The 26374-nt window shown below is 51.1% G+C and overlaps 8 protein-coding genes across 8 annotated transcripts; 3 read left to right on the top strand and 5 right to left on the bottom strand.

Moving 5' to 3' along the window:
* Nucleotides 1-654: 654 nt before the first annotated feature.
* On the top strand, nucleotides 655-2929 carry PHACADRAFT_263243 (uncharacterized protein). The gene is made up of 6 exons (XM_007400307.1): nucleotides 655-994; nucleotides 1050-1080; nucleotides 1134-1241; nucleotides 1295-1366; nucleotides 1420-1807; nucleotides 1862-2929. The coding sequence occupies exons 1-6, from the start codon at nucleotides 728-730 to the stop codon at nucleotides 2694-2696; spliced, it is 1701 nt and encodes a 566-aa protein (XP_007400369.1). The 5' UTR covers nucleotides 655-727; the 3' UTR covers nucleotides 2697-2929.
* A 1680-nt stretch (nucleotides 2930-4609) lies between these two features.
* PHACADRAFT_213085 (uncharacterized protein) lies at nucleotides 4610-7022 on the bottom strand. The gene is made up of 5 exons (XM_007400306.1): nucleotides 6892-7022; nucleotides 6666-6840; nucleotides 6330-6617; nucleotides 6172-6276; nucleotides 4610-6039 (listed from the first exon to the last, which is right to left on the bottom strand). Exons 1-5 carry the CDS (start codon nucleotides 6993-6995, stop codon nucleotides 5557-5559), a joined length of 1155 nt encoding a protein of 384 aa, XP_007400368.1. The 5' UTR covers nucleotides 6996-7022; the 3' UTR covers nucleotides 4610-5556.
* Nucleotides 7023-7506: 484 nt separating this feature from the next.
* On the bottom strand, nucleotides 7507-8648 carry PHACADRAFT_177881 (uncharacterized protein; the record flags this gene model as incomplete). The annotated part of the gene is made up of 3 exons (XM_007400305.1): nucleotides 8600-8648; nucleotides 7658-8017; nucleotides 7507-7604 (listed from the first exon to the last, which is right to left on the bottom strand). Exons 2-3 carry the CDS (start codon nucleotides 7786-7788, stop codon nucleotides 7508-7510), a joined length of 228 nt encoding a protein of 75 aa, XP_007400367.1. The 5' UTR covers nucleotides 7789-8017; nucleotides 8600-8648.
* Nucleotides 8649-9396: 748 nt separating this feature from the next.
* On the top strand, nucleotides 9397-11089 carry PHACADRAFT_263236 (uncharacterized protein). Its single transcript, XM_007400304.1, has 6 exons — nucleotides 9397-9515; nucleotides 9575-9595; nucleotides 9660-9740; nucleotides 9800-10140; nucleotides 10190-10795; nucleotides 10844-11089. Exons 1-6 carry the CDS (start codon nucleotides 9401-9403, stop codon nucleotides 11003-11005), a joined length of 1326 nt encoding a protein of 441 aa, XP_007400366.1. The 5' UTR covers nucleotides 9397-9400; the 3' UTR covers nucleotides 11006-11089.
* On the bottom strand, nucleotides 11071-13066 carry PHACADRAFT_263235 (uncharacterized protein). Its single transcript, XM_007400303.1, has 6 exons — nucleotides 12530-13066; nucleotides 12091-12476; nucleotides 11895-12037; nucleotides 11684-11842; nucleotides 11490-11634; nucleotides 11071-11434 (listed from the first exon to the last, which is right to left on the bottom strand). Exons 1-6 carry the CDS (start codon nucleotides 12891-12893, stop codon nucleotides 11192-11194), a joined length of 1440 nt encoding a protein of 479 aa, XP_007400365.1. The 5' UTR covers nucleotides 12894-13066; the 3' UTR covers nucleotides 11071-11191.
* A 152-nt stretch (nucleotides 13067-13218) lies between these two features.
* On the top strand, nucleotides 13219-14784 carry PHACADRAFT_263232 (uncharacterized protein). The gene is made up of 7 exons (XM_007400302.1): nucleotides 13219-13416; nucleotides 13883-13921; nucleotides 13976-14043; nucleotides 14101-14163; nucleotides 14220-14277; nucleotides 14340-14573; nucleotides 14629-14784. The coding sequence occupies exons 2-6, from the start codon at nucleotides 13917-13919 to the stop codon at nucleotides 14569-14571; spliced, it is 426 nt and encodes a 141-aa protein (XP_007400364.1). The 5' UTR covers nucleotides 13219-13416; nucleotides 13883-13916; the 3' UTR covers nucleotides 14572-14573; nucleotides 14629-14784.
* Nucleotides 14785-15021: 237 nt separating this feature from the next.
* Nucleotides 15022-15511, bottom strand: PHACADRAFT_263231 (uncharacterized protein). The gene has a single exon (XM_007400301.1). The coding sequence runs from the start codon at nucleotides 15479-15481 to the stop codon at nucleotides 15278-15280; it is 204 nt and encodes a 67-aa protein (XP_007400363.1). The 5' UTR covers nucleotides 15482-15511; the 3' UTR covers nucleotides 15022-15277.
* A 413-nt stretch (nucleotides 15512-15924) lies between these two features.
* PHACADRAFT_177877 (uncharacterized protein) lies at nucleotides 15925-17058 on the bottom strand. Its single transcript, XM_007400300.1, has 8 exons — nucleotides 16924-17058; nucleotides 16779-16871; nucleotides 16703-16727; nucleotides 16569-16650; nucleotides 16479-16511; nucleotides 16394-16419; nucleotides 16231-16339; nucleotides 15925-16177 (listed from the first exon to the last, which is right to left on the bottom strand). The coding sequence occupies exons 1-8, from the start codon at nucleotides 16941-16943 to the stop codon at nucleotides 16008-16010; spliced, it is 558 nt and encodes a 185-aa protein (XP_007400362.1). The 5' UTR covers nucleotides 16944-17058; the 3' UTR covers nucleotides 15925-16007.
* Between the last annotated feature and the right edge of the window lie 9316 nt (nucleotides 17059-26374).

The raw sequence follows: 26374 nt of genomic DNA, 5'->3' as shown, positions 1-26374 counted from the left end.
CGAAGCGTCGGCTGCTGCCGTTGGAAGGAGGGAATCAACGTGTTGTGCTTGTTGCGCTTCGAAGTGAACTGCGGGTAACCTCATTGCTCCCATAGTATGGATTATTGGCGGCGCACGGTTCCGTGTTAGACCGCCTGTGGTGATGGGGCTTCCCCTAGGCGGCGGCCTCCTTCGTGAAGGACCTTGCTATCCATGCTGTCGTCGAAGGTTACTTTAATTTCTCTGACTCGGCGAGGTCAATTGCCTCGGACGGCGCGCGCTGTGGATGCAAACATTCGGTCCGGAGCGAAAGCCAAAAACCTTCGACACTCTGTTTGCGTAAAGATGCCGTGTAAGGACATGCCGAGGAAGTCCCGGCTGGTCTATCGCATGGCCGATGGGCGATAACCTCCCCGATCACGCGAATGACTCCTGTTCTCGGGCGTGGCGGGCCAATCAGCGTGAGCGCAGGAAACCATTTGCCGTGGGCGGGATGTTCCTCGAGTTCTGGAATCCTTCTCAGGCTCATTTGTAATCCAGAGCCGGACGTGCAAAACCGTCTTATAAATGACGGCCTTCGCATCCGCACATAACTGCCCACCGGTCAGCAGGTACGTTTCCTCTGCCCAGCCGAGACTTTTCAGCCGCTTATAAAACCCACCTCTGCAGTAACGACTTGCGTGTTCCCTTCTCTTCTGCTGGGTTCCAGGCTCTATTCTGTCTTTCACGTTCGTCACGACGCGTCACGATGTTGGCACCGCCGACAGCAACGAACAATCTCTCGCTCTCCCCGGTGCAGACCCTCGTCAACGGCAAGGTCCCCCAGCGGTACTCGGCAGGGCGCCGCTACTTCCTCCTCATCGTCTTCTGTCTCGCCCAATTCCTCGATGCTTTCAACAACTCCGCCCTGTTCTCTGCGATCCCCTCGCTCGTCAAAAGCCTTGACATGACCGAGAGTGATTCTACATGGATCATCAGTGCCTTTCAGCTCACGTTCGCGTCCTTCCTCCTCGTCGTGAGTCCGGTGCACCCTCGCGTCCCATACGCGCTGTGCTAACTGCGGATCGTAGAGTGGCAGGATAAGTGACGTCTACAACCCAAGTACGCTTCCTTGTCAATTCCGTGCGTTCTCACGAAGCTAAACCTTGCCGCAGAACACGCCTTCGTCTCGGGCGTCGTCATGCTCGGGTGCATTTCGATTGGCGCAGGCTTTGTGGGCGACAAGATAGTGCTCATCGTCCTTCGGGCACTGAGTGGCATTGGTAGGTTTTTCGATGTCACCGCACAAGCTCCAGCTGATGTGTCTGCGCTTTAGCTGCGTCGTTGACTATCCCTTCAGCGCTCACACTCCTGGTCGAGGTCTTCCCAGAGCCCACCGAACAGTCTCGTACGTAAAATGCAATCCTTCTCTTGACTTGTTTATTTACATGTGCTTCGTAGGTGCCATTGGTGTCTTTGGCGGCTGTGGTGCCGTTGGCAATGTCCTTGGTCTGATTATTGGTGCCATCTTCGTCCAGTTCGCGAGCTGGTCGTGGGTTTTCTGGTTCGTCGCTCTCCTTGCCATCCCCATTGGCGGCCTCTGCCTCTGGCTTGCGCCTTCCCTCCACCAGGGGATTGACGAGCCACAGAAGCAGCGCTGGAAGCAGCTCGACCTGGTCGGCGTGTCCATCCTGACTGCCGCCCTCATCCTGTTTATCTTTGCGGTCACATCCGGCTCGGCTGCTGGCTGGGGAACTGCGGGAGTCATCGCGCCACTGGTTATTTCCATCTTTGGCGTCGTAGGCTTCTTCGTTTACGAGAAGCGGATACCCGCTAATACTGCCGCCGTGTAAGTGCTTCTATCTATGCCGTGTTGAAGCCGGTGCTGACCTCTCCTGCAAAGTCCGCCTCGCACATGGTTCCTACCCAACTTCTCGGTTCTCTTCGGCATGGCGCTCCTCCCCTACCTCTGGTGGACGACGATCTTCACGATCATCACCGCGCTGTGGCAGGAAATCTACGAGTGGTCCGTCATCTCGGTCGCGCTGCGCATGATCCCCATCGGCGTGCTCGCGTTTGCGATGAGCTTCAGCGGGCCGCTCTCGAACCGGGTGAGCCCCAAGTACGTGCTGCTGTTCGCGCAGGGCCTGCTCGTCGTCGCGACGGTGCTGCTCGCGACGGCGGACGCGCCGGACAAGTACTTCTCGCACGTGCTGCCCGCGTTCGTCCTCGGGAGCGCGGGCGCGATGCTCTCGTACACGCACACGAACATCGCCATCTTCCGCACGTCGCCGGCGAGCATGGCCGGCACGGTCGGCGCGATCTTCAACGGCGCGCTCCAGCTCGGCTCGGCCGTCGGCATCGCGGCCGTGAGCTCGATCGAGGACAGCGTCGAGGCGAGGACCGGCAACCCCGCGGGCTACGCGGGCCGCGCGGCCGCGTTCTGGTTCCTGCTCGCGCTCATCGGCCTCGAGGTCGTCTCGCTCCTCGTGTTCTACCGCGTCGAGGCCGAACACCGCTCGCCGCCCGCGGGAGACGTCGAGGCTGTGAAGGCCGGCGAGAAGGCCGCGGAGAAGCCCAAGGTGCAAGGTGCGCCTGCCACTGAGCCGTCTGAAGCGGACGACAAGGTCTTTGGTGAGAAGGTCGAGGAGGTGCGCCGTTCTGAGGAGGCCGGCTGGGCCTCCGATGAGAAGAGCTCTGGAGAGGAGATCCGCGAGGTGCCGGTGAGAAAGGCATGAGTCCGTGCCCCATTATCGTTATTCGGTTTTACTTCATTGTTCCGTTCACGCGCGTACGCACATTTTTCACGCATCTCACGATCCATAGACGCATCCACAAGATCTTTCTTCAGCCATAGAATTCGCAGCATATACTTAATGTATCTATAGTCATCCCACGTCGTTAGTCGCATGCACTTTGCACCCAGAATCCGTCCGGTAGTAGACGCGAAACGTAGACTTGCCGTTTTCGGACAGTGCTGGCCAGCAGCGAGCGTGAGTTAAGAGTTCTTCGCAGCGCTTTCCAGCCAGGCCATACTACATTTTGCCTCCAATGACGTGCTGGTGTACGTCACGTGTACGTCCTACGGTGTCCAGGCGGTCGCCGTCATCCCAGTTCGACTATCAAAACGCCACAATGGCGTTGCCTTTTCCGGCGAGTGATATGCGGGTCTCTCGTGCACCTATCTCAGGCGATAGCAGCAGCACTTTGCCGTACTGGCAGAATATTCGCTTTGGTGCTAGCTCCTGCCGCATTTGGAAGGTTACCCTCTCTGAGCTCTGCCCCGGCGGAGGTCGGACGCCATCCAGTATTCGTAGTCCTCGATGGTTTGTCGGAAGACGCGCCGGTTCTGATGTAGAATAGGTGCAAGGCTGTAGCAGCTATTTTGAGGGGGACGAGCGAGCTAAGTAGCAAAGTTCTGGCGCAAGTGTGGTTAATTCCTCGTCAAGTTGCGTCGGGGCTGAGAGGAGACCCCGTCGGACTTCAAAAAAAGCGAAGCTCAGTCTCTGCCAAATCGAGGTTCGCCCGGAATATTCCGGCTGAGCTTTGCAATGTCGACTGCGCCGGCTTCGACGACCTCTTGGCACAGTCGATGCGTAATACCTGCTGAGCTGGTGCAACATAGTATCGCCCTTCAACTTCATTTTTCAAGCTTCACAATACTGAAGTAAATGGGATGTTGTGGGTGATTACTTACCTGCTAGCCTCACCAGGTTTATTTTCTCTAACAAGCCTCATCAGATCTTGACCGCTTCTATAGCCTTCGACCGGCAGCCATCGTTCGAGTGGTATGCTCCTGGACAGTTTGCCGACCTCAAAAGCACTTTAGATGCATTAGACACAGCCGCATTCAACAAGTGGAATAACCGAGGACCTGTTGCAACTTCTGACGGCAATGTTGTTATGAGGCCCGTATCTTTGGAGTAGGAGGTGGTCGGTCTTGTGGTGGTGGAGTACCACTCTACGGCCAACGGTCCGGAGTCGGCGGGGTCCCTAATGTCTTGGCGCTTTGGAGGGACCCCTGCACTGCCTCTGCCTTCGTAACCCTATCTCTAAGACTCACAACCGCTACCTACCTACGTATCTTTATGTTCCAGCACGCGCTTCCGCTTCAAACAAAATATCTCGGTTTTCGTCGAAAATCCTGACCAGAGCTTGAGCATAAATAGGCTATGCTCAGGCGACACTTCTTCTGACGTTCCTCGTACGATCCCCTCGGTCGGCGAACAGACCGTATATCTTCTGCTGCAGGCTTGCACTCCCAGTTCAACGTACACCATGCCGCCTAAAGTCCCTGCCACCAGCTTTCTGTGGTCTTTATGTATCCTTGCCGTCGTACTGATCTTCATCATACCGCCTTCGTCGCTTGTTCTCATACCCACGGCGGCCAGCGCATGGAAGACGGGATGGTTGCCTGATGGCCTCCCCTTGCGACGATTCTACACAGGCTTTGTACCCTTGGATTTCATATTCATGGTGTACGGAGGTGTGTTCGGGGCAGCAGTAGATGGAAACGACGAAGCGACCCACCTGTTCTGCCTGTGGTTCTTACCACAGCTCTGCACCGTCTTGTTGTTTACGTACTGGGAGGCGGGCAGGGCGAAGTCGGGTTTGGCGACCTGGTGAGTACACGACGCGCTCATCTTCGACTGCTCAAGGTCGCTAAGCTCTTCAGGCCTACCTTCGTGTGCATCCTCGCGCAATTCTTGACAGCCGGAGTCACATTACCCGCGTACTTCGTATCTCACATTCACAACATATCCAGTATACCGACGCTCCTACCCGCAGACGCGCTTACAAGAGTGAAAACCATACTACCAGCCATCATCTTGGGATATCTCGTCCCTTCGTGGTTCTTGGTCTTTCCGCCAAAGGGAGTGTCCCTAGACACTGTCCAGAAGATTTCGGCAGCATGGCAGCCGTTTCCACTCTACATTGCTGCATTCTGGGCCTTATTCCGCAAAGTGGATTTATCTGCCTTCGGCCCATCTGCAGGCCCTCACCAGGATGCATCGCGAGTACTCATCTGGCTCAGCCGGTCGTACTATGCTTGCGGCCTGATTGCGGCCTGGGCGCACCTGTACGTCTTCGTGCCATCTCTATTCACGACCGAGTCGTCACATTCCTTCGCGAACATCTTCATCCCATTCTGGCTACACCCATACCTTCCCATCTCGCTACCTGCCGGCTCGCTGGCTGCATATCGACCATGCAGCCGACTGCTCTTCCAGCACGACTGGCTTATCATGACCATTGCTATCCTGACATTCTTTGCGCGGTCCCATCTCCATATGCGAACAGGGTTTCCCTCGATGGGTATCGAAAGTTGGGCCTTCCGTATGCTCTTCATCAGCATCGTCGGAGGTCCTGGAGCTGCCTTAGCATGGGCTGCTGTTAAACGTGAAGAGAAGATAGCCTCCGCACAGAATGCGAAAAATGCTTGAAAGTTGACACTGCAAGGTGAGTGATCTCATCTGTGAGATGAAGCATAATTACACACTATCTCAACAGAGTATGTATTTGCCTCGGATTGTGCGCACAATTAGTGAAGTGTACAGGTACATTCCATTCAGTATGGTCCATGTCAGAAAGCGCACATTACTGCAGATATTGTATTGACTTCCAGTACTGCACCCATTGCATGGCGTCCTTCGCTGTGAGCTGTGGGAGATTCTCCTCGCTTAGCGAGGGAGCTACTTGTACTGCCCGAGCCACAGAAAGCTTCGGCAAGCCGAGCGCCTCTCGCGTCACCTCGGACGCCTCGTCACCGCCCTTCGCGCCGCCGGCATGCATCTCTTCGAAGTGCTCGATAAGTTTGAGTGCGGGGTTGCGCTGTAGCTCCTCAACCTCCCGGTCGGGCGCCATGCGCCTGGACCGCTCGCTGCTGTTTCTGAGCTGTTGCAGCCACGCTTCGTAGGTGACGGACTGCAGCCCGAGAGCCTGCGCAATCGGCGCAAACAGTGTGCGCCAATGCACGGGCCGCGGGTGCGCGAGGTGGTACGTTGAGAAACCGGAACCTGACGAGCGGAGCATGTCGACTGCTGTGCGCGCCGCGGCGTCAACCGGGATCCAAGAGGCCTCCTATGCGATAAAGAGTCAGTATTTAATGTTAAAGCTAAAGCATCTATAACTCTCCATTCCCGTCACTTACTGAACCGCTCTGACGCATCCAGCGCAGGCCAATTTTGTATATCACATAATATCTCTACTGACCAGAACATCTGCTGTGAGACCCTTGATCGCTGCTGCCGCTGTCCGGAATCGATGCAGCCTGTATGTAGAATTCCCCATCCATGCCCATTGGCTGTCGGCGTAGTTCTGCAATTATGGGAGTCAGAAGTTTCATTGGCAATAATATGCCTGGTGCTTACATAGCAGGGATCGCTAGACGGCCATAGCTCGCTATTCAACGCCACGAGAGGCTCCGACTTGCTCGTGGATGGATCGAGGAGGGCAAACAACGGATGATCGAAAATTAAATCCACCTCCGCTTCTGCAGGTCGGAGTTTCGAGAGAACAGAAGGATCTGTTAAAAGTGCTACGACGGGCGTCACGAGCACAAATGACCGGGTCCAGGCAATAAAAGGCCGGAGGAAACATAACGTATGGACGTTCGGATGATCCAGTGGCAAGCCTACTTCTTCCATGGCCTCACGATACTTGGGAAACATTGAGCCAGTGTCAGGAGATCAGAAGATTGCACTGACCGCAGTGTCAACTAAACTGGCATCGCTGTCATCTTTTGCGCCCCCGGGTAAAGCCGTCTGACCAGGGTGCGTGCGCAGAGTCTTCGCGCGAGTCGTCAAGAGCACCCTAAGCTCTCCCTCTGTCTCGAAGAGCAAGATGAGCACGGCAGCCTGCCGCGTAGAGGAATACTTCCGTCTGAAACTGCTGGGTGAGTCACATTGAAGGCAGTGGAGGCAGCAGACTCACAGGTCAATGCTTGGCGGCCTATGCGCCAGCAACCTGCAAATGCGTCGCTGATTTTGTTCCGATAGCTTCGAGATTGCGAGAGAGGGCAGCGGAGTGAGAGTCATGGCCTTGCGAATAAAATTACTGTTCAGCATTCACTGGATATGGCTTTATATGCAAAAAGCTCGCGAGGCTAGCAGTTCAGGGAGCGGGGTAATTTGCGGCGCCCAACAAGACAATCCTTGAAGGAAATCAATCATGTCACCAGCCTGTCACCCCAACCCAACCTCGATTTTCAGAGTGTGAAAGCTCGGCCTGCCGAGCCTATCTCGTGGAACTAAGCCGCGTTTCAAGCTACAACGCATGAATCACAACGCATGAATTACATAACTAAGAACATGTAACGCATCAGGTGACCCATGACCTATCCCTGGCAGCGACTGCATATCGGGTTACGACGAAATAGTTGATGCGACAATCATGTCGGAACAAGCTGGAACACGAAAGTTGATAACTACATACATGATCGCAAAATAAGGTCACTCACATTTGAGGCACTCTAAAGGACAAACCACAGTCCAAAATGCGCATTCTGCAGCCCCTTTTCATGATATCAGACTGCGGTCGTGACAAAGTACTAGTGGAACAGCGACGTACACAGGACAGCTCCTAAAATAGCGGACACAACATATGCAACCTCAAGGATGATACCGATGACAACGCTGATGACCGCACTAGGATTTAGAGCTGATGAGTATTAGGAATGTGGAAAAATATAACAACTGACCCCATTGGAATATAGTGATATAACGTTTTCACAGGAGTGCCACTCAGGCTTCCGACGACGGGGGTACTTAACTGCACAGGTGTGGCCATGACAGAGCCCAAAGATCCTAGTGGAAACAAGAGAAGGGCCATAGAGTCTAACCACGTGTAGTTGTCATTGAATTGACAATACGGCCGAACAGGTGCTCATGCCATGACATCGTCTTCGCAGATCTGCCCACAAAACAAGGCAAAGTGTTGCACAACAATAGCAGCTGCTACGAGCAATTTGATGGCTAATAACACCATGGAACTCATATTTCAAAGAAGCATTGAGCTCTGTCTTCTGATTGCGTCAGCTCTAAATTTAGTGATGTGCGGGCTCGGCTCAAAGCCCACAAGCCCGTCAAGCCCGGCCCAAAAAAGCCTGACCCAAGCCAGGCCTGGCAGCGGGCTCAAGGCCGGGCTTGAGATGAAGTCAAGCCTGAGCCCGGCCCGAAAGCCCAGGCTTGGGTGCACCAAATGTGTTGCCGTTCCCTGGGCTCAAAACATGGTAAGAACGACTTTATATATGCATATGAGACAAAACGTTGACTTACCAGACGAGGCGATCCCTGCTAGTGTGACTAAGCGCGATTGTGCGCCGCCGCCTGGCGTTCTCCGTAGGCGCCCCTTCGCGAACCTTGTCATAACATGGCTCGTAGCGCGGTCGCATGCCCTCTGGAGGCTGAAGTACGGTGAGTACATGCAATAGTAGCCTATCACATGCAAATATGCTCACTTTTGTAGCATACAAATACTTATCCTAAGCTTGGCAAGCCCGGGCTTAAGCCCACGGCTTGGGCCGGGCTCAGGCTCGGCTCGGGCTCAGGGCTCGGCTCGACGTCGCCACAAGCCCAAGCCCGGGCTTTGAGCCCAAGCCGGGCCCGCACATCACTAGCTCTAATTTGTGTCGAGAATGAGGCTCAGTATACGTTTACTTATGACTATTCTTCCATCGAAACTAGCATTACTGTACCTGTACGACCAGTCCGGCGGTCACGCGTCACACCGATTTTCCGCTGACCCCTCCAATAACGTTTTCTCGATTTATAGCGATTTTGGGGAGTCATCGGAGAAAATAATTTGGGCGCTTCCCGCCGGACTGGTCGTAAGTACACTGCATGTAAAAGCTGATGTCGAGAGTGGAGCACTACAGGACGTGTGCGCTTGTGCATCGCACCCATGTGATGTTTCTAAGAAGCTGTCGAATGGCCTGGGGTATCATTAGCTCAAACACCCTGGCATGATAGTATCTGGTCACGGTGAATCGCCCATACTCACCCTCAGGCTGCACCACCTTTGCTTTCTGACACAGGTAGCCAATCCATTTGCGTCAGCGAAGAATCGTTACTTTCTGACTGGCGAAGCAGCCTCTCCAATGACATTCTCGAGATAGAGGTGGTAAGACCCAGAAGAAACAGAGTGATGAAATGTTAAGTGACGCGGGATTCTCACGGTCGTCGAGCGTAGACCGGCCATTATTATAAAATAATGCATCTTTGTCTACTCTCATGTATCAGCTGTCTCGGAATTTATAAAAGTGGTTGTACCGCGTTAAAGAAACGTGACAAAGCTGAAGGGATGAGTTCAACAGACGGGAGATCTTCGGCTGAGTCCATGATCCGATCAACTGATGCGCCTTTGACCGAATTTCTCGCAGGCTCGAGTCCGAGTCATTGCAGATTGCTGTTCGATCCCGCCCCCACCTTTCAACTGTACCACGATGACCGACTTGGAGGCCAAATATGAGCTTGTTACCCGCAGTCTGCAGGAGGTGCTCGGTGGCGAGATCATCAAGACTGTCCTGGCCGAGGGTCGTACACTGAAGTGCTACTGGGGTAGGTCACACAACTGTTCTCGAGTTTTACACGGACGGAAGTAACCTCGATGATTTCAGGTACTGCGCCGACGGGACGACGTACGTGAACCATGCTTTGCAAGTGTTAAGTGAGGCGGAGGGTATAATAGACACGGCTTTACAGCTCATATCGGCTACTTTGTTCCTTTGACCAAGATCGCGGATTTCTTGCGTGCAGGTGTTGAGGTCACTATCCTCCTTGCTGGTACGGTGCAGCCTTACTATTTGTTGTTCAGCTATTTCATGATGATCAACTGCTTTCAGATGTGCATGCTTTCCTCGACAATCTCAAAGCACCTCTCGAACTTGTCGCACACCGCACAAAATACTATCAATTTGTTCTTCTAACCGTCTTCAAGTCGCTAGGCATCCCCACAAATAAGCTGAAGTTCGTAGAGGGTTCGTCTTACCAACTCACTAAGGAGTACAATCTCGACAACTACCGCCTGTGCGCCATTGTCACTGAACATGATGCGAAGAAGGCTGGCGCAGAGGTCGTGAAGCAGGTTGAGAGCCCGTTGTTGAGTGGTTTGCTGTACCCCGGTCTCCAGGCTTTGGATGAGCAGTACCTGGGTTGTGACTTCCAGTTCGGTGGTGTTGACCAGGTGCGCCCTCCAGCCCTAGTCTTCTACTCGTGACTCATATCCTCCGCAGCGCAAGATCTTTACCTTTGCTGAACTCTACCTCCCGCGCCTGGGCTACAAGAAACGTGCACACCTGATGAACCCCATGGTCCCCGGTCTGGGTGGCGGCAAGATGTCCTCGTCGGATCCGAACTCCAAAATTGACTTCCTCGACCCCCCAGAGGTCGTGCGCAGGAAGATCAAGTCTGCATTTTGCGAGGAGGGAAATACGGAGGAGAACGGCGTGCTGTCATTCGTGGAGGCCGTGCTCATCCCGATTAGCCAGCTGCGCCTCGAGCGCGCCCGTGGCAACACCGGCGCCGACTCTGAGGAGGGCCGGGAAGCGACCGGTGACCAGACGCCGTTCGTCCTCGAGGGTGCGCCCGAAGGCGCGGTGTTCTCGGTCTTTCGAAAGGAAGAGTATGGCGGCAAGCTGCACTACAAGGACTTCGGCGAGCTCAAAAAAGACTTCGCAGAGAGGAAGCTACATCCCAAGGACCTCAAAACTGCCGTTGCAGATGCGATCGTTCGGCTGCTCACACCTATCCGTGAAGCATTTGAGAAGAGCGAAGAGTGGAGGACTGTTGAGAAGCTTGCGTACCCCGACCCGAACGCAAAGCCTGAGAAGGTCAAGAAGGTGCGTTCGTCCTGTCCTTCGGGAGATTATCTACTGAATGACTTCTAGGTGAAGAAGTACGTCCCGCCGCCACCGGGCAAGGGCAAGAATGCCCAAAAGCCGGCAGAGGACGGTGCAGCACCTGTCCCAGCACCACCATCTCAAGAGGTTGTACAGGAGGCCGCTGCAGAGCTGGCAAAAGAGGACCCGAACCCCACCCCCGCTGCATGAGCAGCCTGTGGTAATTTATCGTGATAGATATGCAAAATGTACACTGTAGCAGTTGACGTGATGGGAATACATTGGATGTATGAGAGGTTGCAAGAGCATATGCAGCAAGAGGTCGTGATGTGTGCGATATTTCCAAGATGCGTAGAGGGACGGTATGGCAGGACAAGCAGCGGGAAATGAAGAGGCTTATGCATTCGCAGAGCGCTGTGAGTCACGCTTCCGGCTGCTCTTCGTCTCAACGCGCACATATTCGTTCTCTTCGCTCGCGCCCTCGACTTGGTCTGCGTCCTTCTTCACGCTCATGAATGCCTCTCCGAGGATCTGCATGGCGACTGCACGGAGCGTTGCCTTCGCGCGGGAAATGGATGGATCCTCGAGAACGCGATCGCACGTTTCACGCAATACGGACTCAATCTCGAGTTTCGTGCCCTGATAGGGGGACGGTTAGCTATATTCTCCAAGATTTATCCCATAATATGCGTACCTTGAACAATGCCTGCACACCCTTCTCAGCTGCTTGCTCTTCAAGACGCCTCTTCTCGTCTGGAGGGAGATTACCAGCCGCCTCAGCCGCCTGGATCTGCTCAAAAACTTGCTTGAGCTCTATAGCGGATCGTAATGTTGACACACTGTCCTCCGTCAATACGCACCCATGGAGTGGAGAATTTGCTCACTTACGTCTCACTGAAGACGTGGTATTTGCCTTGCACGTTGTGTACCCAACCACCTATGCCGAACAAAGTCTGACTTGATGCAAGGAAGTGCTTCGATTTGGCGATGTATACGAAGCCGATGGCCTGCAGAAGCTCGGGGCCATATGACTCTTTCTTGAGTTCCCTAGGGCATCCTGTTAGTCTTTGATCACAACGCACAAGCAGGGAGAACGTACTCAGCCTCCAAAGCGCATATCTGCTTATAACTCTGAGTGACCGCAGGGTCATTCGGACCTGTCGCAGACTCCGCGAAAAGGCTCAGTTTACGCTCGAGGTTCTCCACGAGCTTGTCAACGCGCTCTTTCCTGACCGCCGCTTTCTGGAAATTCGTGTGTATTCTCTCATGGGGACGACAAAGAGATCCACACGCACCTCAGCCGCCACCTTGCGCGCCTTTTCGTCTCGTTTCGCCTTCTCTTCTGGTGACACAATCTCGCGACCCTTCGCGTCCCTCTGCACGGGCCTGTTCTCCTCGCCCTCCTCGTCGGCTTCCTGCAGTGCAGCCTTCATATCTTTCGCTAGGCTTATGTGGCCTATGATGGGTATGAACCGCTCGCCGCCGAACATGGCGCCGAAGACCTCCTCGGGGTCGACGAAGCCGCCTTCCGGTTGCGACTCCTTCGAGCCAAATTCATTGTACTTCTTGCGCAACGCCGGATCGGAGAGTGTCTGGTACGCAATCGCGATCTCCTTGAAGCGTTCCTCCGCATGCGGATCGTCTGGGTTCTTGTCAGGATGGAACTTGATAGCGAGCCGTCCTAAGCGAGAGAGCCTCAGAATTGAGTAGAAAGGAGGATCGGAAACCGCGCACGGTAAGCCCTCTTGATATCATCCGTCGTCGCGTCTATCGGAACACCGAGCAGGTCATAATATCCAGTCTCCAGTGGTTTCGCATCTGTGCCAATCTTCCGGCCCTTCCTGGCAAAATCCTGGGTGGAGCCAGCGTTGGAATTTGACCTCGTCGCGGCAGGTTGACCGGGCGTTTCGCCGATTACTTGCGACGGATAGAAGGTATGTGAAAAAATGCACTGGCAATGGTAACACCGAACGTCGAGGACTGTCCCCTGCCGCGGCGCGGGCGATGGCGCGGGGAATTCAAGAGCAGTCTGACATTGGGAACATGTTGTAGCAATGTAGGGTGCCGACGCTGGTCGAGAGTTGATAACGGAGTTCATGCTGAGCTACTTCCAAAATACAAGTGCCAGTAGTCTTCAGCCGCTTGGCGAGTGTCTTCGACAGACCGGAAGGCTCTGAAGGCAATGGATAAAACGTTGAACGTGTTCGTGACTGGCGTGAGGCTTGTCGTAAGGCAATACACGACAGAAGAGCAGAGGCACGACAGGAAGGTGAAGGTTCACTTCGAAGGCACAGCAGGCGGGCGTCTGACTTGCTCCAGGTCCGCCCCGTCCACATCTGGAGAAGAGCGCATCAGATGGCGGCTGTCACCTCAATGCGAGTGCGGCACAGGGCTGCTTCAGCACAGCCTTGTGCGCATCGCAAACGACGCGGTGCCTCAGCATCTGTCGAACCCCACGGCATCTACCTGCAGAATTTAGGACCCATTAACTCAAACATAGGTTTCTGGGATCTCCCGGGCAGATATCTCCGAAGTAACGACTCCAGGCTCGACCACCATCACCCAGGACCTCGTCAAGATCGCTATTTATTGTTCATGTGGCACATAGTTTTCAATTAGAGGTGAGAAGCGATGATTTATTGGCGAGCTTATTACTGTCTTGCGACGGCTACCTTCTATTGTCGCACTTGTCTCAAGCCTTTTGGGTATGTCGTGCTGGCGTACCGTGATCAGAATGAGATTTCGTGCTGACAACCACCCGCTTAGCGACGGTATTGTATGAAAAAACTGCAGAGAACGCACTTATCATTTGTCAAGAAGACAACGCGATGTATGCTGTGTATACACGTACTGCGCAGCCGCTGACCTTTTGTACTTGGCAGAGGTCCGTTTAGGACATCACGTTGTCCCAATATACACCGCTCGTCATAGAGCTGGGTTGCACAGCCTGAGATCTGGATTTCTATCTGTGCCACATTCTAGACAGCCACTACAGCTTCCACCAATGATGGATTTGGCTGCTCTAAACTACCCGTATAAATGGCGGCGGATATCCAGATGCGTATTTCTTACCAGCTTCCCCTTCAGACCTCGACACCCGCACAACCTCGTACCTTCATCCATGGGGTGAGTTGCTAATACACCTGTTGTGGAGTATCTGGTCACTGATAATCTGAACAGAAGCATCATCAGCAGCCTGCGGGGTAGTGACTCGTTCTTCCTCTCCCTGCTGGGGCACACCCTGTATGGTATGCGCATCACGTCTACCATCGCTTCGTTGAACGTCAATCGACTGGTTTATCTAGTTGTGCTCTGGCCGATTGGATTTGTACTCGGTGCTGGATGGATAGTGGCCTGTTTAACGGCGGGTGAGTAGCTGTTTTACGCCCTTTTCTGTGTGAACGAAGCTGAGGACGCCTGTCAGCCGGCTGCTGGATGATCGTCCGGTTGCCTTTCGTCCTTGCCTACGACTGTTTCAGATTGTAAGTACTATTTTCTGCGCCAATACTACTAGTGCCCCTGATGCGACTATCAAATCCCATAGATGCAGGAAGGCCTGGAAGAGTCACAAGAGGGGACACACTGCCACAAAACCCACTGAAAGGGTCAAGGAGAGGCCGCTCGCAACAGAGGTCGACGAGAAGCAGACTTCTCAAGCTCCCAAGATCCAGCCTGCAGCCTCGCCTAAGCCAAATCTAACCATCGACACGACCGGTCTCCGCGGATCTGGTCTCCCACCCATACACAGGTCGCTCAGGTCAAGGCTGTTTCATTAAAGGTGGGTTCTGCATATATGCCCATTTTGGAATGGAGCCTGACTGAACAGTTACTAGTGTTCCTGGCTTCTTCACTGCTGCTCCTATCATGAAATCGGCATACTCTATGCTTTACTATGTCCACCGTATGTCCTATGCGCTACGTATATATGCCACTCCTTTCCCCGCGGACATGGAACCCTGTGTATTTGTACTATACTATTTGGATTCAGCGGACATAAGACACCCTGCACTGTAGTATATACCTGCACATCTACGTCGCTCATTACTTATTCTTAACTTGTTCTTAAGTAATTCCAATCATTGGTCACGGATGGACGTCCGCTTTCTGGACCATGTATACATTGACATTGAGGCTAAGCTATAAATACCTTCACTAAGACTGGAGTACCCCGTACCGCGTGTTATGTCCATCTATTCCTGACATCTCTCGTTTCGGGACAGGGCGATATGTAGCCAAGCGCACTCTTCAGCGGAACGCAATGTATTATTACAATGTAAGATAGTGCTAGAGAGCTGACGTCTACGGTCATGGGAGCGATGAAAAGCTGTAATTACAAAGGGTGGCTAGTGACACCGACTGTATGATATACACGCACAAAATGCCAAAATCTATAGAGACAAGACGCGACAATTCCAGCTATAGAGTATCCTACGATATAGCAGAGAGAACAAAGGTGAATGCTGGCGAGAGAAAGGTGCAGGGCTACGCCACATCGCCCACCTTGTTCTCGGGCGCGGAAGTACGCTCGTCGGGCCACATAACGTCACTATCCATCTCGTGCGTCTCAACGTGCGCAATGGCCTGCTCTGTGTCGTCAGTCTCCAGGATGTCAAGTGATGCGGGCCGGAGAAATTGTACCTCATGGTATGATGCCGCGTGCGTCGATAGATGGAGGAACTCAGGCATGGCCGCACTCTGTGATAAGTGAGCCAGTGTATCATGATACGAGACGTGGCGTGGTAGATGTACCTTAACAGCCTGATCCGGTTTCTGCGCGTCACCGTTCGGCTCGGTTTTGAACTCCCACCCGGCGCGCGAATTAAGACTCGACAGAAGAGAGCTGGTGTAGAGCTTGGGAAGCGGCATGTTAAATGCGAGGTGGCTACAAGCTATACATCAGCAAACAAAAAATCTGCGGCAAGTAGCTCGTCACTTGCACTCCTGTTCGCTGTTGAATGGTATCACTCAACACAACTATGGCACTTTGGAACGACTATGCAAACTTACAACGCTCAAGAACAAGACGAGATCAATTATTGCCCAGATGGCTGTAACAGCTCCATTTGAAAGAGTATCTGCCACAAGCATAAGCGGTAGGCGCATCTGGAGACATCTCCTGCTACGCACATCGAATAATCTTGCCTGCAATCTCGTCAGTATGCTGAAAACCCTTCTTGTGCCGTCTCTGAGATGATGTTAGCATCCAAAGTTCCTACAGTTCGCCGCAACGTCGGCTCACGAGATGCCATGTCAACGCAATAGCAATCGCAGAGTCGCAGAAAGCCGTAGAGATCAACCAGACCGTGACAGCCGGATCTAATTTGTAGAAGTTGCTGTAGTACTTTACGTGATGGATGGTAACTGCAGCGTCGAGACCACCACCTACGCTTAAGATGAACTTCGACGTATCTTTGGTAGTGGGGTCTGAGACTCACAGCAGGAAACGACGGCGGTCAGGACAACTAGCCCAGTGACACACCAGCTATTGGTGAGCACCTGCACTCTCCATGCGAAGAAAAGCTGCACATAGATAGCAATGATCGCCTGTGTTGCGGTGAGCTGCCACGCCGATTGCGCAGCGTGAATTTAAACACGCACGATCATCGCAGGGTTGGTGGCGACACCTACCAACGACGGCTGTGAGCGCTCCCTCTCGGAGATAGACGATGTCGAGCACACTTACGCCAGTCCGCGACGTTGATACTGGCATCATTGCCTGCGGGGCGACGTTAGCGCATGCGTCATTGAATGTACACTGCGCGAACTTGCTCACCAAAATTCGTGACGAGATCGGCGTATAGCCAATAGATGTCGAAGATTGAGTTGAGCAGATCGGCCACTGCCAGGACGACAACCTAGAGGTACGCTTTGTAATGATCGAGGCAGCCACAGTGTCGTGAGACGCACGTATGCCTTTATCCAGATGCAATCCCTGGCGGAGCAAGTCAGGACAAACGCGTCAAGAGACGTACGGGATACGCACTTCTTATATGTTGTAAAATAATGGAGAATTTGAGCGGCCGCAATCCCGAACAGAAACACGTTCAGGAAAGCGCCAATAAGAACTGGGCCATAGCTGTCGAGTCTCTTGAGAACGGGTGACGCATCGAAGTGAAATGAACACTCACGTGACCTGAGCGGGGTTCATCTAATGGCCCTCGAGGAACGCCCTCGCGGTAGAATTTATGGACAAGCCACAGACTCTTGGAATGCGCCGCCACCGTGCCTAAGGCTTTCTGGAGATGGTGGTGGGAGGTGCAAGAGAAGCAGTCCGCCAATTACAAAGAGACGAAAGGCTGGGTAGAAAACGCTTACGGGAGAGATTGATATCGTAGATTGAGGAACGTCTAGTGTGGAGAACCCTAAGAGTTGCAGACGGCGGGCAGATGAGTCGGCCGTGTTACCGCGTACGGACTGGAGTGGCCGCTAACTCATATAGACGTCGCTCGGGGTGCAGCGAGCACCGCGCAGGCTTTTGTACTCACAGCACGCACAGCTCTGGTTGTAAAAGCCAGAAGGCGCACGACAGGGATGTGTTGTATAGTGATTCAGGTTCGCGAGCAGGAGTCCTGGTGGTAGCCGGAACAGGTTTAGACTCATTACTTACGGAAGCGCATCAAGCCCGCAAGAAGACGATTTGAATCTCCTATGATCCGACGCTCCTCATTGACTCCTGTTCTTCACGCTCACTTGTCGCGTTGTCCCTTTCGTCCTCTGTTTTCCGACCATCTCCTCCATCTGCCATTGTTTTTTTTTTCATTCTCTCTCTTCATTTCGTCTCTTTTCTTTCTTGGTCTTCTCTGGGTCGACGAGATATCTTTTACCTACGATATATGCTTGGTGTAGTTGGCTCGTACTCATCTGTTGAACCGTTCTCCGTTCGCCCGACCTCGAGACCTCCCCGTCGACAATGCTTACAATATGACCACCTGCATATAATCCCCAATAGGTCTCATCCTGATGCAGGTACAAAAGGCCAGCCCACAAAAAACCGGGGTGGCGACCGGAGGCAAATCCGCCCAAGACGCACAACGAACTGGCGCCAGACTGCGCTGAAAATAGCGAATAATATAGCGGTCAATATTTAGACGCGCTATGTACTTTGACTCGATATTTGCCTTGATCTAACTTCGGTCTTGTCCAGAAACATCGATTGGACCGTGGCCAGTGCGCATTGTTGTCGACGACGTAGAGTTGACGGGATGATTGCCAACACACGGAGTCCGCGGTGAAGAGCGTTAGCTCAGCCTTATTCTGGATGCGGCCATATGTTGCGCCTGTTCTAGGATTATTTTCCACAAGCCTGCACTGGGTGGTAAGCGCACTTTTTTCCGGCATGGGATCAGCCAAAAATTGATTCAACAAGGCCCCAACTTTCTCCGGTTTTCACCTGAGAAAAACTGAAGGCAAAACTCAGTTTTCTGCCAGTTTTACTGTGTTTCAGACCTTTTTGGCTGGTTTTGCACCAGTTTCTCCTCAGTTTGCATTGGCGTGAAATCGAGGAATAACTGGGCCTTGTTTAGCCACCTTTGCCTAAGTTTTCTCGAGAAAAAACTGCGCTTACCACCCTGTGCTGACTGATGTGTAACTAACAATGTGGCGTCTCTGGATATTGTTCATGACTCTGAGCGCAACGTCTTCGCACCCCACCTTCTGTGTCAGTGTCGTCCCCGAGCTGGCTGACGCAACGGCTGTCGAGAAAGATGTTGAGTAAGATGTCCTCCACTTGAAAGGACTCCACGATTACCGCCTGGCGCACTCGCAACTTGGACAGCACTCGTTGAAGGATCAGGGTTCGAGCTCAAGTGCTGTGACAGGCGCTCTCGACGGAGACATTGCGTGCATGCACTCAGAGTATGCCCATGCATAACCCATGCGAGAGGCATGGAAAATTTTCTTTTTCGGTTTCTACTTCTCTGACAGTGTCATGAATATTACATATTCCGGATGGTTCTCCCGGATTCCATGGTATTCTTTTACTTTCTATACACCTCCGTATATTTGTAGGATATTCTAGATATTCAGTCTGACATGTATATAAGGAGCTCGTACTGCTCAATAACAAGCCAGACTCGAGCTGGTCTTTCCTCACTCACATTCCTCTCGTCGTTCTCCTCAGCTTTGTTGTAGCTCAGTCCAGTTGGATTGTTAGTTGCTGACATTAGCTTGAGTCTCCCCCAACTGCCCTACGACGATCCTCGTCACTCCCACACCAACCATCACCTATCTCCACACGACGATCCACCCTACACGCATATCTGACTCTCACCTTAACTCCTAACCCTACCGAATTCTATCGCATCAAGACCCGGACCCCTGGAACCTTTCTCCGTGCACTTGCACAAACTTTACCACATCACATCCCCGAAGTCACCTCTGTAATCACTAGCCCTTAGGCGGCTAGACAGAGCTCCGTCCAATTGGAATTGTACCCTGCCCTACTATAGGCGGCGTTACACGCTTTGCAGCAGGCAAGCAGATATTCCTGAGTACGACGTGGCAACCGATTGCGGCCAGGCGTCGGAAAAGCGATAACAGTTAGATCGACGATCCCTTTCTGGGCGTCGGACCGAAGAGAAGCAATCGCTCTTTGGGCTGTTATACTATTCCTAGAACTGTATTAAAATAGCGTATCGGTTCTTTTTCAGAAATTCTTATCTTTGGCAAACTCTATCCCTGATCTGGTTGTTACAACACGATTAGTCCCAGGGCTTGCTGCAACCAGCTCCACGGACCCGACATCCCATGACCACGCCCTCTTGTGATTGTAGAGGACATACACATCGAGAGCTAGAAGGAAGACCCATTTACATACGCGGTGACAATCTACGATACTGCGCGCAACAGCCCTGCCCGCATTCTCTGAATAATAGCAATCGTTGTCCTCGGTGTAGAGAAGGACTACGCAGGGAATTAGTACAGAGAATTCCCACAGGAGCACCTTCAGAATCCCTCGCAGTCCCGCAACCCGTAGCATCCGGTTCAGAACCCAGAACCAGACGAGATACCCTTGAGTCAGTCACCGATCACCTTTGCTCAATTGCTCTCGGAGAATCCGAAGTACCTCCAGAGGGTCCACCAGACCCCGTAGAAGAAGCAGTAGAAGATTCGGAAGCCTCGGACCCGCCGTCCCGACGATCTCCCACTCCACCTTCATCTCCATCTGATTCCGGCGCGATGGCCGACAATCAAGACAGTGCCGCGCTCCTCAATGGAAGTGCGATGAAATCAGATGCCTTCGACGGCACGAAATCCAAGTACATCGCTTGGAAAACGCAGATGAAACTCTATGTAGTCATGCAAAGGAAGCAATTACCGGAGCAATTTGACAGAGTCTTTATGATTCTGTCCTACATGAAAGGAGGACACGCTGGCGAATACGTAGCCACGTTTATGAAGAAGTATGACATGGACGAGAATGCTGTAATACAAACCACAAAAACACTGTGGGAAGATCTAGACAAGCATTTCTTAATCGACGAACAAGCCGAAGCATACGACCGGCTTCAAGCAATGCAAATGGGAATGCTGTCAGCACAGGAGTTTTTCTCAAAATTCGAGTTGTGCGCCTTTCAGGCAAATATCCACGATTTCGAAGCACATTTCCAGGAACTCAAATCACTACTGGAAAAGGCACTACAGGCCAACATCATTCGGCTCCTATACAACTCTTCGGAAGAACTCCCCACCACATACGCGCTCTATAAGCTGTGGGTCGCACGCATCGACCTAAACCAGCAGCAGTACCGTAGGCAAAATCCGCAGTCCCAACGACAAGGGCAATTCCAACCTCGGCAGCAGCAGGCACAAAGTGCACCACGAACGCTGGCTAACGTAGTTGCGCCAATTGCAAACGCCCTGGTTCAAACATGCCGCGATGGGACAGGTGTCACGTTCGGCGGTAGAGGCCAGCCAATGGAGCTAGACCAAGCACGACGCTTGGGCCTCTGCTTCCGATGTGGAGAAAAGGGACATCTTTCGCGCAATTGCCCTAATAGGCAACAAGCTCAGCAAGTACGAGCCGCAGAAACCCCGGTAGTTCCCACTACCAATACATTCACACCACTCGCATCGCTCAATGAAGCTCCTGCCGCGACGGCAGAACCGTTCGATTGGAAGACGGCAATTCGCGAAGAAATTCGCGCAGCCATGAAGGGTTTTGCAAGCGGTCAGCCGGGCGCGTAGCCGAGTTGACCAAACGTAATTTCACGAACTATCTGTGTTCTTGGTTTGGAGTAGCAATGTATATACCAGAAAAAGGGGCGTCCGCAGAGCGGCGCGGAGAGGTCCAATCCTCTTGCTTAATTCCCCCAAATAAAAAATTATTACCTACACCAGAACATCAGACCGAACCTACACAGTGGCAGCGCCACACACCTTGGACAGCGGCTTGGATACGGCAATGGATAGTCAACAAAGAAGCTGCAGCGTTAAGATTGTTGACTGAATGGGTACACTCAAAGAAGAGTGTCAATGCTTCTGAAGCCTGTATGAACCGAATCAGGCAGATGGAAGAAGAGGAAGCAATAGACTTCTTGAATGAATTACGAAGACAGCCTTGATTTATCCAAGGAAGGAAAGGGACACAGATGGACGTCCCCATGATCATCACCACCCTCGACACGCAACAACGCTTGTCAGTCAAAGCGCTGTTAGACACGGGATGTACTGGATCTTCGATTGATGCGCAGTTTGTCTGCGATAATGACATCGCTACAAAGAAACTGCCATCACTGGTCCCTGTTTACAATGCAGATGGCACGCATAATATCGGAGGCGCTATCACCAACTTTGTCGAATTAAGGGTAGAAATTCAGGACCACGTAGAACGACTCCCGTTCGCAGTCACCAACCTAGGGAAGACTCCAATCTTCCTTGGATATGAGTGGTTACAGATTCATAATCCATCCATTGATTGGCAAGAACAAGTCATTCAATTTGATCGGTGCCCAATTACCTGCAAATATGCTGCCTGATTAATTGATATTGATGCCGATCAAGAAGAGCCCAGCGATCCGGAGGCTCGCCTAGAAGAAGGAGATAGAATCTTCATTTTAGACCACGAGACATACTTCACTACGGGAGCAGCACGCATTCGTACTACAGCCACTGATCTAGCGATCAAGGAGAGCCTGAAACACGAAGCCAAGACCTTTGAAAATACCATCCCGAGTCACTATCACGATTACTCCGACGTATTTAGCAAAGAAGACTTCGATTCTTTACCGCAAAGACGACCATGGGACCATGCAATCGAACTTACACCAGACGCACAACCGATCAACTGCAAAGTTTACCCTATCTCTGTAAATGAACAAAAAGAACTTGATGAATTCATGGAAGAGAACCTCCAAACTGGGAGAATCCGACCATCAAAATCCCCGTGGGCTTCTCCATTCTTCTTTGCCAAGAAAAAAGATGGACGATTTCGACCCGTACAAGATTATCGGAAGCTGAATGAGCTAACGATCAAAAACCGCTACCCACTTCCTTTGATACAAGAACTAGTAGACAAGTTGAAGCAGGCGCGGTACTTTACGAAACTAGACGTTCGATGGGGATATAACAACATCCGCATTAAAGAAGGAGACGAAGAGAAGGCGGCGTTCCTAACAAATCGAGGATTATTCAAACCCCTTGTCATGTTCTTTGGCCTTACCAATTCCCCGGCTACATTCCAAACCATGATGAACGACATATTCCAAGATCTCATCAGTCAAGGACACGTGGTAGTCTATCTAGACGACATCATGATCTTCACTCAAGACTTGAAAGAACACCGCCGGATCACGTGGCAAGTCCTTCAGATCTTAAGGGAACACAAACTTTATCTGAAACCGGAAAAGTGCGAGTTCGAGAAGGCAGAGATAGAATATCTCGGGATGATAGTGGGAAAAGGGGTTGTTTGCATGGACCCGGTGTCATGCACCATAATTATAAGTATAGGAAAACTAAAGAAATAATAGATATTCAAATCAAAAAGAAACCGCTTACTCAGAGCTGCAAAGTAAGCATAGACATTTAAGCTTACTAAAAGTGAATCAATGACTAATAATATGACTCAGCTTCTTAGTAATCTAGAAACTATGCTTAGTAAAGGTCTATGCTCAACAGCTATGAATTACCAAAATATAGTAATACTCTAACAAACATTAGTAATAGCTTACCAATACATTAGTAAAACAGACAGAAGGCTGACTAATACAGACAAAATGCTTATTAATAAAAGTAGAAGTAGCTTAGTAATTACAGTGGAATAGAAGAGCCAGTTTTGCTATTGGCTAAGGAACAACAGGCTGAAAGGTATAAATAGGAGAGGTTCTCTGAGAGACACGAATAACAACCCACCAACCCATCAAGCACCACACACACTCTCAAGGATTTAGCTAGCAGCAAACCTGCAGTTAATCCCCTGAGCTCTTTAGCTCTCAGAGAATAGACTCCTTTCTTTAAAGTCTAGGAAATTCCTTAAGCACAGTAGAGCCTCTGACTTTCAAATAACCTGAAGGAAAACGCCCTTGGTATAGTGCATGAGTTCACTATTTGACTAACCCTAGACTGCGAGAGCTAGTGGCGTCATTATTTGAGACTGTGGTACGTCTCCTGTAGAGCTTACAGTAATTAGACTAGCAGTAAAGAGATTAATTCTATTCTTGATCTTCAACTCTAAATTGGAAGCTTCAGACTGCTTCAAGTTATACAAATCCTCTAAAGACATTAAATTGTCCTTACTAGCCAAAGCTTACTAAGTTAACCAAGACATTAAGTTGTCTTTGTTATCCTCTTATCTTACTTATCTAAAAACCCTATTCTACTAACCCAAGTAGCTAGTCCTTAAGCTACTAACCAAACCTCCTTACAGCCCATCTTCTAAGATTTCTTAAAAAGTCCCTTGTAAACAGGCAAGTGAGGCTTTAGAGTACTTAAGCAGATTAGTAGGTGGTCTTTGAATTAGTCCCCCACGAACACCAGGATAGCTTGGTTGAAAGGCTAACCCAGTGAACCCTGGAAAGAAAAGATTGGGAAAACCAAATCTAAGTATTCCATACTATACCCTTCTTGCTTCTAGTTTAGAACAGACCAAACTCCATTCTCTTTTATTAAAAAGTAGTCTTCTAGGATTTCTCCTAGAATCTTCTTTATACCAAACCTCATTTTTATTTTTACTTACTTTTCTTATCCTAACCTTTTCTTTACGACACCGGTCAAGATAGAAGGAGTTGTCAATTGGCCACGGCCCGAGTGCAAACGAGACATTCAAGCATTCCTTGGATTCACCAACTTCTATTGAAGGTTCATCCGAGACTATGGCAAAATAGCAAAGCCACTCAGTTCACTAACAGGCAACGCTACTTTCGAATGGACCATCGAACAAGAAATAGCCTTCACGAACCTGAAGAACGCTCTCTGCACAGCGCCAGTGTTAGCTATACCCAATGACGACGACCCATATCGAGTAGAATGCGACGCCTCGGACTTTGCCATAGGAGCGGAATTAGCCCAGAAACAAGATGGCAAATGAAAGCCCGTTACTTACCTGTCTAAAGCCATGACAGCTGCCGAAAGAAATTACGAGATTTACGACAAGGAACTTCTTGCGATCATGACTAGTCTTGATGAGTGGCGTCAGTACCTCATGGGCGTCGTACATCCATTCGAAATATGGACGGATCACAAGAACCTAGAATACTTCCGGAAGCCGCAGAAGCTTAATCGGCGACAGGCCCGATGGGTAACCGAATTAGCGGAATACCAATACTCGCTGCATTACAAGCCCGGCAAATCTAATGGCAAAGCAGACAGACTATCTCGCCAAAAGAGGCATAATGCAGGAAAGGAAGACAGTTCAGATATTGTATTACTAAAACCAGAACATTTTCGTGCCCTGATCCGTAGTACCATATTTAGTTTAGAAGGAATTGACCAGGACTGGGTCACAGAAATTAAAAAATACAAAAAGAACCGAGATTCGCTAGTTACCGTAGCTTTACAGAACAAGGACAAAGACTGGAACAAAGATAGTACCGGACTTGTAACATGGAAGAACCGTATCTACGTACCGGTAAATAGAAAACTCCGTGAGCAGATCATTGCTCACCACCATGATACCCCATTGGCTGGACATCCTGGTCAATACAAGATGCATGAAATGGTCACGCGCAACTACTGGTGGCCCCAAATTCAAGAAGATGTCAGGAAGTACGTGGCCGGATGCGAGAAATGCCAGAAGACCAAGATCCATACGACACGACCTACCGGACTTCTATTTCCAAACGAAATTCCCTCACGACCCTGGGAAGTAATCTCAGTGGACAAGATAGGCGTATTACCGGATTCCTTCGGGTACAATGCGATTCTCGTAATTGTCTGCATGTACTCTAAGCAGATAATCGCAATACCAAGTACTATTGAACTCAATGCCGAAGGGTGGGCAAAGGCACTCCAAGATAACGTAGTCGCACATCATGGATTACCCTGCAAGATCATCAGCGATAGGGGAACTGAATTCAAGAATCAGTTCATCTCTGAGTTGTACCGATCCCTCGGAATCGAAGTCAACCCCTCGACCGCGTATCACCCCCAGACAGATGGACAAACGGAACGCGTCAATCGTGAGATAGAACAGTATCTCCGATTATTCATCAACTACTGACAAGCAGATTGGGCCGAATGGTTGCCACTCGCAGCCTTTTCGTATAACAATAAAGTCCACTCATCCACCAGATATACCCTGTTCTTTGTCAATAAAGGGTATCACCCTTACGAAGGAACCCAACCGGTGCGAGAAGGACTAAGCGAAAACGTTCAACAGTTTGTCGATAGAATGGATCGAGTACGTGAGGACACTAGCGCCGCTATTAGTTTAGCGCAGGAAACAATGAAGCGCTTCTACGACCGAAAGAGAAAGAACGGACCAGAGTACCAAGAGGGAGATAAAGTCTGGCTAGAAGGAATAAACATCTGAACAGATAGGCCAATGAAAAAGCTCGACGATAAGAGATATGGACCCTTCAAGGTCAAACACAAAATTGGGGCTTCCGCCTATGAATTGGAACTTCCACGTCAATGGAAACAACACCCCGTTTTCAATGAAAGCCTACTTAGTCCCTTCAAGGAACCCGCATATCCATCACAACGACGAGAACCGATAGTCCCTGACCTCGTAAATGGCAAGGAAGAATGGAAAGTCGAAGACATTCTTGACTCTCGTCGTGATCAAAATGGAAACTTAGAATATCAGGTGCTCTGGAAAAACAGCCCTCACGGCGATCGCCGCTCCTGGGAATCACAGGTGAACTTAACCAATTGTCAAGAACTTCTACAGGAATTCCTTGCAAGACGACCCGACAAACCCGCGCCCATGATGATTCGAATTCCCCCTTTGTTAACACGACCCATTCACATACTCACGCATGATACCACTCTTTTGGTACAACGGATGGGTGGAATCCTCCCGAAGCAAGGATCTGAAGAATCCGCTGGGTTTGATCTTTACTCAGCTGAAAGCGTCAAAATACCGACACGAGATCGCAAGATTGTCGGCACCGGCATGGCAATGCGTGCCCCTCACGGAACCTA

Source organism: Phanerochaete carnosa, assembly GCF_000300595.1.
Source record: "Phanerochaete carnosa HHB-10118-sp unplaced genomic scaffold PHACAscaffold_10, whole genome shotgun sequence".
NCBI classification, from domain to species: Eukaryota; Fungi; Basidiomycota; class Agaricomycetes; order Polyporales; family Phanerochaetaceae; genus Phanerochaete; species Phanerochaete carnosa.
Note: the sequence above shows the minus strand (reverse complement) of the source record. Positions and strands in the feature narration are given on the sequence as shown.

Coding starts and splice junctions, on each gene's coding strand:
- PHACADRAFT_263232 (XM_007400302.1), top strand. Junction 14,044..14,100: donor GCTGGGGCACACCCTGTATG/GTATGCGCATCA, acceptor TGGTTTATCTAG/TTGTGCTCTGGCCGATTGGA. Junction 14,164..14,219: donor AGTGGCCTGTTTAACGGCGG/GTGAGTAGCTGT, acceptor GACGCCTGTCAG/CCGGCTGCTGGATGATCGTC.
- PHACADRAFT_263235 (XM_007400303.1), bottom strand. CDS start 12,893: ATGAACTCCGTTATCAACTCTCGACCAGCGTCGGCACCCTACATTGCT. Junction 12,038..12,090: donor CGCGCAAGGTGGCGGCTGAG/GTGCGTGTGGAT, acceptor ACGAATTTCCAG/AAAGCGGCGGTCAGGAAAGA. Junction 11,843..11,894: donor ATATGCGCTTTGGAGGCTGA/GTACGTTCTCCC, acceptor AGGATGCCCTAG/GGAACTCAAGAAAGAGTCAT.
- PHACADRAFT_177877 (XM_007400300.1), bottom strand. CDS start 16,943: ATGAACCCCGCTCAGGTCAC. Junction 16,872..16,923: donor ATGAACCCCGCTCAGGTCAC/GTGAGTGTTCAT, acceptor GAGACTCGACAG/CTATGGCCCAGTTCTTATTG. Junction 16,420..16,478: donor TATCAACGTCGCGGACTGGC/GTAAGTGTGCTC, acceptor CGTCGTTGGTAG/GTGTCGCCACCAACCCTGCG.
- PHACADRAFT_263236 (XM_007400304.1), top strand. CDS start 9,401: ATGACCGACTTGGAGGCCAAATATGAGCTTGTTACCCGCAGTCTGCAG. Junction 9,596..9,659: donor TACTGCGCCGACGGGACGAC/GTACGTGAACCA, acceptor ACGGCTTTACAG/CTCATATCGGCTACTTTGTT. Junction 9,741..9,799: donor GGTCACTATCCTCCTTGCTG/GTACGGTGCAGC, acceptor AACTGCTTTCAG/ATGTGCATGCTTTCCTCGAC.
- PHACADRAFT_263243 (XM_007400307.1), top strand. CDS start 728: ATGTTGGCACCGCCGACAGCAACGAACAATCTCTCGCTCTCCCCGGTG. Junction 1,242..1,294: donor TCGGGCACTGAGTGGCATTG/GTAGGTTTTTCG, acceptor TCTGCGCTTTAG/CTGCGTCGTTGACTATCCCT. Junction 1,367..1,419: donor AGAGCCCACCGAACAGTCTC/GTACGTAAAATG, acceptor TGTGCTTCGTAG/GTGCCATTGGTGTCTTTGGC.
- PHACADRAFT_263231 (XM_007400301.1), bottom strand. CDS start 15,481: ATGCCTGAGTTCCTCCATCTATCGACGCACGCGGCATCATACCATGAG.
- PHACADRAFT_213085 (XM_007400306.1), bottom strand. CDS start 6,995: ATGACTCTCACTCCGCTGCCCTCTCTCGCAATCTCGAAGCTATCGGAA. Junction 6,277..6,329: donor CGTCTAGCGATCCCTGCTAT/GTAAGCACCAGG, acceptor CCATAATTGCAG/AACTACGCCGACAGCCAATG. Junction 6,040..6,171: donor GTCTCACAGCAGATGTTCTG/GTCAGTAGAGAT, acceptor TTTATCGCATAG/GAGGCCTCTTGGATCCCGGT.